General features: G+C 40.0%; 3 protein-coding genes across 3 annotated transcripts; 2 read left to right on the top strand and 1 right to left on the bottom strand.

Moving 5' to 3' along the window:
- Positions 1-208: 208 nt before the first annotated feature.
- On the bottom strand, positions 209-2,705 carry LOC116258493 (pentatricopeptide repeat-containing protein At2g13600-like). The gene has a single exon (XM_031635660.2). It carries the CDS (start codon positions 2,306-2,308, stop codon positions 530-532), a length of 1,779 nt encoding a protein of 592 aa, XP_031491520.1. The 5' UTR covers positions 2,309-2,705; the 3' UTR covers positions 209-529.
- Positions 2,706-2,832: 127 nt separating this feature from the next.
- Positions 2,833-8,230, top strand: LOC116258487 (uncharacterized). Its single transcript, XM_031635653.1, has 5 exons — positions 2,833-3,016; positions 5,767-6,743; positions 6,985-7,038; positions 7,207-7,412; positions 7,608-8,230. The coding sequence occupies exons 2-5, from the start codon at positions 5,801-5,803 to the stop codon at positions 7,710-7,712; spliced, it is 1,308 nt and encodes a 435-aa protein (XP_031491513.1). The 5' UTR covers positions 2,833-3,016; positions 5,767-5,800; the 3' UTR covers positions 7,713-8,230.
- A 2,300-nt stretch (positions 8,231-10,530) lies between these two features.
- LOC116259420 (annexin Gh1-like) lies at positions 10,531-13,200 on the top strand. Its single transcript, XM_031637231.2, has 4 exons — positions 10,531-10,641; positions 11,065-11,216; positions 11,340-11,558; positions 12,365-13,200. Exons 1-4 carry the CDS (start codon positions 10,572-10,574, stop codon positions 12,902-12,904), a joined length of 981 nt encoding a protein of 326 aa, XP_031493091.1. The 5' UTR covers positions 10,531-10,571; the 3' UTR covers positions 12,905-13,200.
- Positions 13,201-13,388: the final 188 nt, after the last annotated feature.

Below are 13,388 nucleotides of genomic sequence, written 5' to 3'. Positions count from 1 at the left end.
CATAAACTGGCAGTGGCCAGCATAACATTTGTTTGCCTGTAAACAATATAGTAATAATTTGCACGAATTTCTTAGATCCCAAAGATCACATTGTACACCAAAATAATTATGTTCATCGATGGGTGGATACACCATAGAAACTAAATGCGATGCATGGAATGGAGCAGGGAAGAGACGAGATATTAAATTGTGGAAAAAGAACTTGATATTGGTAAGCAAAAGAAGCGTATGCTTTTACTGAAAAACTGTCTATAGGGCAAACAAAAGAATATACAAATCTCAATGCATGAAAAAGCTGCAAGAGCAATCTTTTTGTTACTGTCCTCTGAAGTTCAACCTAATAAGTTGGTTTAATCAGCAGACAAAAAACCATGAGAACAAGGAGACGCTTCTTGTCCTAGAATTAAAAGAAAAGGTCAGACATCATGCAGTTGTCATGCCTCAAACATCAACCAGAGATCATCGTAGTTCCATCGCTTATAACTAGGTACATGGTACTGTTTCTCAATAAATATTGATGACGAGCGGCTCAAAGCTCTGAAGATTTCAGGCTCCAACTTAAACTTGCAATGACAGTTAGTATTTCATCCATTCTCGAGTGAGAGAAATCGCTGACGGAAAATCTTTCTACAACCCCTCCAATTTCAATCCAACTATTACCAACTTCCTTCTTCACGCCCCTTTCCTTCATTATCTTCCTTGCCTCCGCTACGCCTTCCCACATTCCATCAGCAGCACACATATTGGACAACAGCACATAAGGGGAAGAGGAAGATGGTGATAAGGGGGACAGTTGACAGATCTCCCAAACCCTTCTGGCAGCCCTTTTCCCGAGTTCCACGTCGCCGTGCAGACGACAAGCAGATAACAAGCTTCCCCAGAGAATGACATTATCGAACTTCTTGGCATACGCTTCTGCCTCTGACAGCGTTCCAGCTCTTCCCAGTAGATTGATCAAGCATGCAACATGTTCCACCCCAGGCTCTATACCATAATCCCTCCACATTGAATCAAATAAATCTTTCCCTTGCTTGACGGAGCCAACATGATCACAAGCAGATAGTAACCCAACGAAAGTGATATAATCCGGCGAAAACCCATCTGAAACCATCCGTTCAAACACCTCGATCGCTTCATTACCATAACCATTACAAGAAAGGCCCGCAATCATAGAATTCCACGACACGACATTGTGATCTAACATTGCATTGAAGACTGCCCAAGCATATTTTATACTGCCACACTTGGCATACATGTTTATGAGTGCATTCCCTACACCAATATCTACATGCCCAGACCTTGTCCTGATAATGCGAGCATGTATTTGAAGGCCTCTGCGTATAGAAGCAAGGTCAGCACATGAAGCAAGCGCGCTAGCAAAGGTGAAGTTATCAGGCACCAACATTGTCGAGAAATGTGTCAATGCTCTATCATGATAGGAACAATGTGAGCAAGCAGAGATGATGGTGTTCCATGAAATATTGTCTTTCTCCACGATACAACAGAAAGCTTCCTCAGCTTCGTCAATAGCATTGAACCCAGAGTACATCGTCACAATAACGTTCCCCACTGGAGAGGTTAAATCCAGGCCATGTTTGATTGCCATGCAATGCAATTGTTTTCCACATTGCAGCTCATCAAGATAGGTGCATATAGTTAATGCAGCCATAAAAGTGAATCGGTCGAGAACAAAACCCAGCAAATGCATGCGCCTTAGCATTTCCAAACCTTTTTCCCCTTCCATGTTGTCCGCGAAGCCCGTAATCAGAGAATTCCATGAGACTGAATTCCGACTACCATCAATCAGATCAAACACTTTACATGCATCCCCACAAAGACCGCACTTCATATACATGGTGATGAGGGCATTTGCAACGAAAACAGTAGACTCAGAGCCGGACTTTACAGCAAGTCCATGCACTTGCTTGCCAGCAGCCTGATTCGAAAGAACAGAACATGAGCTGAGAACACTGGCATAGACATACTCGTTGGCGCAGATTCGAGGGTTTGCACTATGCAGGCCACCAAAGAGTTTGACAGCCTCAAGTGGACGACCGCATTGGCTATAGCCGGATATTAAGGCGGACCACGACACAAGATTTCTGTGCGGCATTTCGTCGAACACATTATGAGCAGCAGCGGTATCCCCGCATTTGCAGTAAGAATTAACGAGATGGTTGGAAAGGACAACATCAGGTTCAAAGCCAAGCTTGACGATGAGCGCGTGGAGGGAGGCCACTCGTCTCAGGTCACTTCTGATGGCAGCACAGTCCTGCAAGAGGAAAGACAGCTGCTGCTGTACCAGCATCTCTCTCTCTCGCTCTGTGTGTGTGTGTGTGTCTGATCATCATCTTTTCTGGGTATTGCTGCATTCTTCCCCTTCAGCACCTCTACCACCATTGACGCAGGATTCATCAACGCCATGAGTACTGCCACCAACATACCTCCGATCAATTCTATCATGGCACTTGTTGCCCAAAAGCAGCATTATCCATAACTTCATGAACAGCATCGCCAACTCTAATTTCTTAGGCGATACAAAAGAAGGGTGAGCAAACACACAATCAGAGGACCTAGAGTAGGTCTCCATTAGTGTGGAATCAAAGGCTACCGGCTGCTTCTGCAACTGGTGCCTCCATGGATTTGGGTAGCAGCCGGGTCAGGTATGGAGGGGAAATGAATGAAGCCGTTTCCGAGTGCCGCCTTCAGCTCAAGTGCTCAACACCAAAACGAAGGCTGAACATAGGTCCGGGTTGGATATAGTAAGATCCAGATCCGAACCCGTTATATATCTTCCTCTTTCGTCCTCCTTTTCCCTCCGCTCGCAGAAACCAAACATCGAAACGAAATTTTTGAAAAAGGAAAGCGATTTGCCCGCGATCCCGCTTGTCCCCTGATTGGCGGGCTCTATATATACAGGAACTCTGCGGTGTTCTCTCTCTCTCTCTCTCTCTTCGATATGATCGATCGATCAATGTCAGAGTCCTCCTGTCCTCTGGGGTGGCCGATTTCATTGGTAGTTTCTTCTCTCTTTTCTCTCTGCGTGTTTCCTTCTTCTTTTTCGGCTTTTGTTGATTGTTAGGTTTTGGTGCGCCGATGTTTAGGCATTGCGATCTGCATTTCCTTTCTTGACCTGTTCTTTTCTCTTCACTTTTGAACCGAGACAAAGCAGCAGCAAGATTTGATGTGCGGCGAGTCCGTATTCTTTTTTTTCTTTCTTCTCGTCTTTGCCGTGTGCAAGTTGCCCAATCGCCTAAGTCTTAAGGGGTTTTGGGTTTGTGATGCATGGATCTCTTCTCTGTGTTATTATAGCTTTACCTCTCTTCTTCTGCGAGTATGCTTATTGGTGCGCCTTCCATTTCAGTAACCGACGAAAAGTTTGAAATACTCGTTGCAAGACTGCGGTCGGTTCAAGTCGAAACATTGATATACTTTGCGGACGACGCATTTTCCTTGTGTGCATTTTCTATTCGTCTTTGTGATTTGTTCCTCCTCTGGATCTGCATATTCCCGTCTTCCTAATCGTTGGGTTTATGTGTCTTCCATTTCTAGGTTCTTTCTAGTCGTTGGGTTTGCGTGCCTTCCAGTTTTAGGCTCTTTGGTTCAAGACGCTCTCTAAGTGCCTGTCGGTCTCCTTTGTTCAAATGGTTGAACTTGGTCATATCGAATCGTGAAGCCTTTTAATTCCTTGACTTTTTGTAATACCGTTTGTGTGGGAAATGGCATATCGTCTATAAACGCTCCAAGATTGTCGGCACTCCTAGAATTTAACCATCTAGCATGCGAGTAATCAGAAATTTTATTGGCAATCTTTAGTTTGTGCAGGAAAGAATCCTGTAAGTCATGTAAAAGACTAGATGCTGTTAGCTTTGCTGTCTCCTCAAGTTGCTATGGATAAATTTCAGCATGTGGGTCCAATTTGAGGCTCCTTGTTTCAATTTTTGGTACTCATCTTCGATTGATGAATGCTATATGCTTTCTGGTTCCACCATTAGTCCTACATCCAGACTAATGACATATTGCCGGATTTCATGCCTTTCAAGATTGCTTTGAATGTACTTCAAAGTGAAACTACAGATTTTGAAAGCTTTTCCCGGTGGTGGTGTAGGTCTTCAACTTGTGCTGCGTGGATTTGTTTTTGAACCTTTAAGCTTACAGGATATGAATGTGAGTACAAAGAAGCTGCAATTGAGGATAAGTCTTCATCCAATGCCGGGAAAATCACAGATGTATGGCATGATGTGTGTCCCAAGTTGATGACTGGAACCGACAAAACAATTTCAAAATAAAACTGATAGAATGGGTCGTAGAATGTTAGAAAGAAGTCACATTAGATATTTCTTATAATTAAAGTTAGTGTTAGAATGAAAAACTTTAACTATGCTTTGAGGAACTTTAACTTGTTAGAGAATGTCAGTTCTTGACTTGGGATAATTGCTGAAGCTTAACTGTAAATATAATAACAAAGAGGATAATGATGTACTTCTCATGAGCTTAGTCACATGGGTACTGCTGTAAAGGCAGCGTACCCGTACCGGTTAGGTACGACATCAGAACTGGTATTGGTACTCACTGGGTACTGCTGTAAAGGCAGCATACTCATATCGGTTAGGTACAACACCAGTACTGGTATTGGTACCGTCTCTAGTACTTCTTGGGTACTAGTCAAACAGTATTAGATACGGTCAACGTACCCTAGACCGTATCCGTTTGATTTAGGATTCAGTCAAAGTTGACCGAGTCCTTTCTTATCCAAAATTTAGGATTTCAGTTTTGTTCTTTACACCATTGGACTCAAGAGACACATACAGAGTTGCGTTTTCATATTTTGTTCAATAGTTTCTTCTTTAGAAACTATAAATTTTGGATCATGAATGTGTTATTTTATTATGCATATATATACACACACAGCCATACCGCCGCACTCAATTTTTTTGAAAATACTTTGAACCAGTACCCATACCACCACCCATGCTGGCACCCGTACCCTTACCTATGTGATATATAGCTCATGAAGTATAACCTTAAGCACTCTGATATTTTTTATTATTAACAAATTTTAATAAATTGTCACAGCTTCAGATATTTGTCTTATTGACAACTTTAAGGAACTATCAGTCCTAGTTATGGGATCTGTTGATCCTGCAGCTCCTCTATGGACGTCAGCAATTTCAGATATCTTTGAGTATTTGGTAATATAATACTGCATTTTTTTACAATAATCACTGGAAGCAATTCTTCTGTTGATCTCAAGTCATCAATGGTAGTTGCATTGCCATGTTCATCGCATTAAATTTTATTGTACCGATAATATTTTTGTATCTGTATATTCTCCCTCTTTTTTTTCTCTCTAAAAGATGAAGCTTTAAGACCATAGGCTTATATGTCTCTTTTTATTAATTTTATTTTTAGTCAAGAGACTTGGACCAACTCAAACTGAATCCTGGCTAGTCCTTTTAGAGCCTTGACCAACCGAATCCGACTGCCAATTTTCACAACTGCTTGTTGTACTTCCTTTTTTGTTTAGCACAAATTCTCAATTATAAAATATAAATTTATTGCACTGTTAAGTTCTTGAACCATTTTAAGATGGTGCATACTGTCAGTTTCATGAATGCTGATAATATTGATTCATGATGCTGGAATGTCAATTATAAGTGTGATTAGATGACTGTTTTTTTTTTATTTATTTATTTGTGAGTGCCTTTTGCTGATAAATATGATCATACAAGTGGAAGAAAGTTGATACCATTTTGACATTTTCAGGTGATTGTTATTGGTTCATTCCGAGTCGTCTAGCATGCTAAGCATGACTAAATCTTTGGTTCAACCTGAAGCTTGTGACAGTTCAGAACATGAAGTTGAAACGTTTAGGCCTTCAAAAAGAGCCAATGTAATACATGATATTACTAATCTTTCTCTAAATAGCAATTTTACACGATCCAAGAGATATAAATCTGAATATGATAAACCTTCAGAAAATGTTGGTAATCTCATATCTAAGGGTTTGTTTGAAGCCAAACACAATTATTCTGGAAACGATGAAGTTGCATGTAGGGCTTGGGACTTGCATAGCCAAATTTATCCAGGCATAAAGACCAAGCTGAGAAGCAAAGATATAGTTGGCATTACATTGAAAGGCTCGGATGATAGAGAACCTAGCAAATCTTCTGCAAGTGGTAATGAAGACACTCGGTACATTCCCCAATACTTTGAAGGAAAAAAGGTAGTTTCTTTGCCAATCTTTCTTCGCGAGCAAACTGATGCTGCCACCCTTAATTCTCAAAGCTCTCCTCAAAGGGAGAGGAATTTGTTGGACAGCGATAAAGAAAACACTCCTGTGTTTGCTGAAATCAACAGGCAGCCCCTGTCTGGGGGCAGCCGGTTATCTGCAATTAATAGAGTTACTTCCGCAGCCTTTGCATTTCCTGATATAAGCAAAGGAAGTGTGGGAATTTCTTCTGCAAGCAAGATTAGTTCAGGCATTCAGGAAACATTTGTTAAGGGAAGTGAGGAGGTTCATGCTGCAAATGGGGATTCATGTGTTGAATCAAGTGATGCAAGTGCAATGAGAAAAGCTGCTGATGTGTCTGGAACAATCTTGAATGAATCTGGTTTTCAAGAGGATATGGGCTGCAGCTCTCAAGTTAGAAGTTCTTGGACAGAAGTCAGTGGGCATGATAGGTTCCATATGGATAAATCTGATACAGCACAAAACTGCTCTTGTTCCTTCTGCTGTAAAGGTATTCAGTTCTACCTGTTCCAATGAAAAGTTATCTTATTTGCATGACTTGTCCTTTAGTAGTATTTTCTTCAAGATTGAATTGGAGATTATCGAAGCCTCTTGCATTTTAGTTTCTGCACCTTGCCTAGCCTGTTCCTTGAGGCCAGATTGTTGTTGGATTATTTTCTTATTTTTCTGAAGCTGTAATCTATATATTGAAGACAGATTTCCTTTGGATGATTTTTCTTGTTTTTCTACAGCTGCTTACATATGGTCAGATCTTAATTATCATGATGTCAGAGGCCGTTTGTCAGGTAATCGATGATGTCCTTTTCTGGTTTCCTGTTTAGTTGGATCAACTGTTTTGCATATTATCTTTTTAGTCTGCAATCTTTAAACTTCAACAGTATGTTTATGGTAGAACTAGACCTGGAATAATTTGGACGTTCCCTTTACTGTTTCTTATTTTTTGTATTGTACAGTTTTGAAAAAGAGCATTGGAAATGTTGCATCATTATTAGGAGGGAACTTTTTCAATGATCTTGCTAGAGCCTGTCATAAGCAGACCTATGTGTGCAGTACTAGTCAAGAGCCTGGTAAGAGAACTTTGGAGTCCCATCTTATGCACCAGTGGAGGTCTCTTTTCCTTCAGACAGAGAAATCTCTTAGCTCTGAAATCATGCAGCTGGTAATTAATTTCTCCTTTTCTTTCTGCAGTTTATGCTTTTAATATTCTTATTTCTTCTGATAGTTTGGGAAAGTACTGGTTTCAGTCTGCCATTAAGAGAGTGGGTGGTGAAAGTGCCAATTGAGAACGCGTTATTTCTCCTTTAACTTTGTTTTGATGCCTCCCTACATGCTCATCTTCCCCTTTTCTATGCAGCAATCCAATCTTCAGAAACTGAAGGGACTTAGGGAGAATTGCAAGAAGGATTTGGAAGTCATTCACAATCTTTGTCCAAATGGCTTACTGGAGGAACCTTCGTGATCCTGTTATTACTAGTACGAATGCATCTCCATTTGCTTTAGGGATGTTTGGAGGTCATTCACAATGGATTTGCAAGTTGCATCATGCTGATTTTTTGTATTCTTTTCTTGTTTCTAAACTGATCACCAGCTCTCTCCTCATATGGTCTAAAGTGCTTACATTTCTGCTACTAGATTTTTCTTCCATTGTTAGGAAGGTCTGCACTTCTGGGGTGCTTGTAGATTTCTTTATTCGTCTGTACTCTTTTCAATGACCAGTTGCTGCTTTCTTGCAACTGCAACAGCTCTTGCAGGTAATCACAAAAGAATGTGGGATTGTGCAGAGGATACACCAAATGCTTCATATTTGACTATCTTTGTCTTCTTTCTTTGAGGACATATATATCGGACTGTATAGCAGAACTAATTCTCTAGATTGTCTAGTGGAGCTGATTTGAGCTGATGTCACTGTGAACATGTTATTACAATACGAATGCTGATGGTCCAATTTGGCAGCCCTGTGTAGAGTTCTAGTTCAAATTTTGTGAATTTGGTTTGCCCAAATAGCAGCACCAGTTCTATATTTTTAAGATGTTTCACCAAACATATAAGATGATCTTTCATTAAAGTCAAACAATTAATTCAGACAGTTGATTTGAAAATCTTGTCTACACATTTCAAAAACATTATTCATTTTTCACGGATTCACCATGTTTTGAGAGCAAAGCACAGACCCATTTGGTAGATTTTAGAAAAATGACCAACCTTCAATATTGAAACTGAAAGGGGTAATAAGGCGAGTCCAAGTTGTTCCTCGGTAAAAATGAACGGGTAATAAAACTGGTCCAAGTTGTATGCATTTATATTACATATGATTATTAACTTCTATGAACTTAAAAATACACATATATAGAGAATATCGTTGACACCTCTCTCTACGTCTCATCATTCTATCATTAGATCGTCATCGTCTTAGGTTATCTTGCATTAATACCCTTCTCTTTGTTCGTACTTTGCTGGTCGATTTTGTTTAAAAGCGAGAGAAGGCGTACCGTGCCACTGATGGCTCAAATGCATAGCTTTCAAGCAAGATAATATGCTGTTCCTGCATAAATTAGAGTGTCTTATGCCTGGCCTTAAGCGCAAGATACAAGCATATTGTAAAGCTAAAACCTTAGTAATGTTTGATACCAACCTTGGGTTGTTCAAACTCGAAACTTTCATAAAGTTTGAAGGACCGTCTAGACAATGCAATATGGATGATGAAGTTCCTAAAATTTATCTTTTTTTAGTTTCTTGAAAAAACACAAGAAGAGCATGTGGAAGTATTTAGCCCAAAAAACAAAAAACATAAACAAGGTTCTGTTAGTGTAACATATAAGGCGTGAAGCATTCTTTGCATCCAGGCTGAATATCGCAGTTTGATATACTTGTTCCTAATTTAAAAGTTGCCTATGCACGTCCAAGTTCAATTCTACAGCAATATTGAACTCTTTTGTTGGTCGATTCTGATAAATAGGTTTTCTAAGACTATAATCTTGAACATGGGACGAACTTCTTAGCTGTTAATGACTCTTCAATAAAATAATAAAATATTTAGTCATGAAACTGGAAGGGATAAAAATGGATGAATTGCAGATGAAGATCTGAATTTCAATATTATTCAAGTCAATGGCCTTTGTTTTAGCGGCATCGATCGTCGAATCTAAATAACAAAGGCACCAGACGTTTCATGATTCATTGATGCTGAAGATGTGCCACTGAAATTCATCTAATCGTGAAATTTAAATGACAATAACATGTTCACATTGACAATAGCGTTGTTTCAATGAAACAGCATAATTCATGGACATGTACTATATATTTCGCCACAATTTCTCGTAGTATTTTTTTTAGAAGCGTGCACTCATTCATGTGGTTGCCTATTCTTGTGGCCCAGCTTAATAAAAAAGTAACATCATGACAGAAAGAGTATATTCTGCCGGTCAGTACTTCACTAGTAAGTTTCATTTAAATGGGCTATTACACATTTGCACAAGCTTAGATATATATCGTACATTCCGGTCGACAGGACTGTCCTGAAACTGTCATTTGGCTCAGAGATAGTTTCTGGGCGTCCTTCTACCATCTGTTGAGTCTGAAAGGATGAGGTTTTCTTGGTGAAATAACACCACCAATGTCTCAACTGTCAAAATGTTTCAGAGCACATTCAAAACCAGTATTGAAGCTGTTGCACGGTGTCCATGTTGCCATTTACTTTGTGCCATGGTTGAGAACCGCAGTGTCTTGTGCGCGTGTAAGAAAGAAAGAGAGAGAATTAGTCTGGTGCTCTAAAAGGAGAAAGAATATTATGATACCTGAGCTACTGAGAACAAGGGGGCATCTTGTGAACTGAAGCCGTGTATGGAAGATGGCGTAGATGAAGGGACCTACACAGAGCATCAAAATGTACATCCGATATTATTAAGAAAACAATGAAATGGTTCTGTCAACTTATAAAATATGGACCATTACAGTGTGAAAGATGTGAATGATTCAAAATCTAATGTGAATGCAGCGTGAGGCGGTAAAGCGATTCTGCTATCCATCAAAAAGTATGTCATAACTCTCCTTCGATTAAGAGAACGAGTGTGGGGTTGGTGCTGGAAGAAAGGGAAATGAAGAGAGATGGCCATGCTCGAAATTGGAGGGTGGAATAAGTTCCTACCATGGTCCTCACCTTTTAAGTCATAAAGTTTTTATTCCATGAAAAGTAAAGCACCAAGACAGTTTTCAAACTCCACTTTCATCCTTGCTCTATAAATTGGGGGTCACCACATTCAAATGAGTTACACACTTCGGATCGAAATAGAAGAGACGGAAAGCACCTTCGAGTCTCATCATGGAAGCATCTCAAGTGATCTCCCAAAGGGATCAGCTCGACTGCCACGTTCTGCATTCGTTTCTTTCGTGTACGTCCTGATGGTACTCCTGCTATATGATAATAACGTAACGTCTAGTGCCAATATGTGCCAAAACATGCGTATTCAAGCCTTTAGATGTGAAACTAAACAAGCTGATATTGTCTAGTCTTATGAGTGTAGCCTACTCGTGTTTAAATTGTTTATTAAAGTGGTTTTTCGATGCCAACAGAGGGCTTTTGATAGTGATTTTTAGTAAGGTAGCGGTGATAGCTAGCTTTGATCTTTTACTGGTTGATGTCAAGTGAAAAATTGCATTTTCCTCGTTACCAGCGTCGGTGATTCAAATTTTATGCTACTAAGTTTTCATTTTATGCACCTTTAGCATTTGGCAGTGAGCCTACAGCGAGAGAGCTAGAGAGAGAAAGTCGACATATGGTTGATCTAAAACTATTTAAACTCTGAATTTACCAGGCAATGGAGCTAGCAACTGTGAAAGTCTCAAAGAACTGTTAACCAAAAGGAGCACGGAAGATCTCAACCGTGTTGTTGAAGCTTACAGAGCTACATACAACCAGGACATTCTTCACCAACTTTGCAACATTCAAAGAAGGAACAACTTTCTTGTAAGCATTTTTCCAACTATACAAGTTTCGTCAATTATATGTGCTTTAATTTGTTCAGTTTGTCGATACATCCTTCTGCCCACAACTCAAGGGAAAAAAAAAAATTATCACCCTGGTTTGCAGAGTCTAGTGCACCTCCAGATGATGGAACCACGAGAACGGGACGCTAAGTTACTAAGGGATGCATTGCATGGGCCTGCTCTTGGCTCTGACATTCTTATTGAAGTCTTCTGCACGCGCTCTTCCTCTCAGTTACAATGTATCAAGCAAGCTTACCGCAGCCAATACAATAGAAATATTGAGCAAGATATCTCACTCAAGGCCCACAGCACCCTCAAGGAGGTAATTCATTAACTAAATTATTACGTTTGCATTTTTCCTTGTAACTAAAAAGTGTTCTGTTAGCCCCGCAATGTGTGGACTGCACCATTGAGACAAGGACCCTCAGGTAGTCAGGTTAACTTTAACATGTGAGGGGCATTTCCCTTTTAATGAAGGTTTTTCTCTTTGTTGAAGGGTAGTTTCATCCTTGTCGAAATACAGAAAAAAAAAAAAAGGAAATTGACTTGGTTCCTTCTTTTTTTTTTTCATTTTGGCATCTTTTGGTCCCTAGCATTTACTTGAACCTGCGGTACCTACTTGGCTGAATATGGTATTAAACCTTCAAAAATGACGGGCATAGGTACCTTTCAAATTTGATGCCATAAGTATCCAAGCTGTAGTGCATCTTCTACTTAACTTGGCCCCATTATTGGCGTTGCAAATGCTATTGGTACATACTTAAAAACCCTATACATATATAAGAAAATTGAATGGTACTCTAGTCATCTAGAGTTATCCAACTCACTTAGGAGGGTTGTTCCATCTAGCGTGTTATTATGTTTTTCTCTTAACTATTCATTGAGAGTGATATATATATATATATATATATATATTCACTTCTTGTTAAAAAATTATTTGAGTATTGAATGACTCAAGTCACCAAGTGCTGTAGGTTGCCGATGATAAACACCATTGGATCCACAAGTTAAGGGGGTGTTCTGAGCTCCAATTGAAGGCGCCGGGTGGGGGATAGGGTTCCTTCTTAGCTGAGTTAATTTTGGAAAAAATCTTAGAAAAATGTTGTTACTGTTGGTTTTATTTCATAGGTACTAACAGCGCTGTCAAGCATCAACGGAGCAGAAGGATCAACAGTTGACGTGAGCATGGGCATGTGCGATGCAAAGATTTTGTATGAAGCCATAGAGAGCGGTGCCTCCACCGATCAAAGAACCATTCTCTCCGTTCTGACGAGGAGAAACATAGAGCAACTAAGAACGATTTTGCACTGCTACGAGCAGCTCTACGGCCACCACATCTCCAAGTTCTTGAAGCAAAAGAGGCATGGGGAGTTCGGAAGGACTCTCAGCTCTGTAACTCGCTGCATCTCCTATCCTGAGAAGCATTACGCCAAGCAGCTGAAAGACATGTGGGTGAAGCGCCGATTGGCTACCGAACCGGCGACCGATCTGATGATCCGCGTCGTCGTCGCCAAATCCGGCGTCAACATCGGAGAAATTCGAAGTGCCTTTTCGAAGAAGTCCGGCGGTACTGCACTTGAAACAGCCGTCCGCACTTTGATGAGTGATCCTGACTACCACACTCGCATGGTCGCCGAAGTTTTCCTAAAGATTGTGAAGTGCAGTTAGAACATGCTCTTTCACTAGCAGATGCACCTGGACCCAGAGAGTTTAACTAGAACTTTGTTGATAAATAATCTGATTCGCAAGAGATGGTATTTAACAATGAAATAAATGAAGATCGTTTCCCATATTGTCGCTAATCAGCAGTCGGTGGTTCGTTTTTTGTTTTTGGTTAAGAGTTGCTCCCCTGGAGATGAACTTGTGTGACAACCATAATATACATGCTTCATCTTTCCGCATTCTGCACAGTTTCATAACTTTGTTATGTTCAAAAGGAAAATGTGCCCAATAAGTTTATTACTGCTTTGCCTCACGATCTTTGAAGATTGATTAGTCAATTGACATGTCCAGTAAATTTTAATTTATACCAACCAAAAGGCCTGGTGTAAGAAGGATTGCCCCGACTATATATATATATTAAAAACAGATCATAGAATAATGAAGTTCATCAAATCCTACCATAAAATCGCAGATCCAGGTATTCAAGTCT

Source organism: Nymphaea colorata, chromosome 8 (assembly GCF_008831285.2).
Source record: "Nymphaea colorata isolate Beijing-Zhang1983 chromosome 8, ASM883128v2, whole genome shotgun sequence".
Classification (NCBI taxonomy): Eukaryota; Viridiplantae; Streptophyta; class Magnoliopsida; order Nymphaeales; family Nymphaeaceae; genus Nymphaea; species Nymphaea colorata.
The sequence above is the reverse complement of the archived record's forward strand: the minus strand, read 5'-3'. Positions and strand labels throughout refer to the sequence as shown.

Bases quoted from the DNA above. Each gene is read 5' to 3' on its own strand.
- LOC116259420 (XM_031637231.2), top strand. From the start codon at position 10,572: ATGGAAGCATCTCAAGTGATCTCCCAAAGGGATCAGCTCGACTGCCAC. The intron at 10,642-11,064 runs GTACGTCCTGAT...TGAATTTACCAG, and splicing joins TCTGCATTCGTTTCTTTCGT to GCAATGGAGCTAGCAACTGT. The intron at 11,217-11,339 runs GTAAGCATTTTT...CCTGGTTTGCAG, and splicing joins AAAGAAGGAACAACTTTCTT to AGTCTAGTGCACCTCCAGAT.
- LOC116258487 (XM_031635653.1), top strand. From the start codon at position 5,801: ATGCTAAGCATGACTAAATCTTTGGTTCAACCTGAAGCTTGTGACAGT. The intron at 6,744-6,984 runs GTATTCAGTTCT...GTTTTTCTACAG, and splicing joins TTGTTCCTTCTGCTGTAAAG to CTGCTTACATATGGTCAGAT. The intron at 7,413-7,607 runs GTAATTAATTTC...TTTTCTATGCAG, and splicing joins GCTCTGAAATCATGCAGCTG to CAATCCAATCTTCAGAAACT.
- LOC116258493 (XM_031635660.2), bottom strand. From the start codon at position 2,308: ATGCTGGTACAGCAGCAGCTGTCTTTCCTCTTGCAGGACTGTGCTGCC.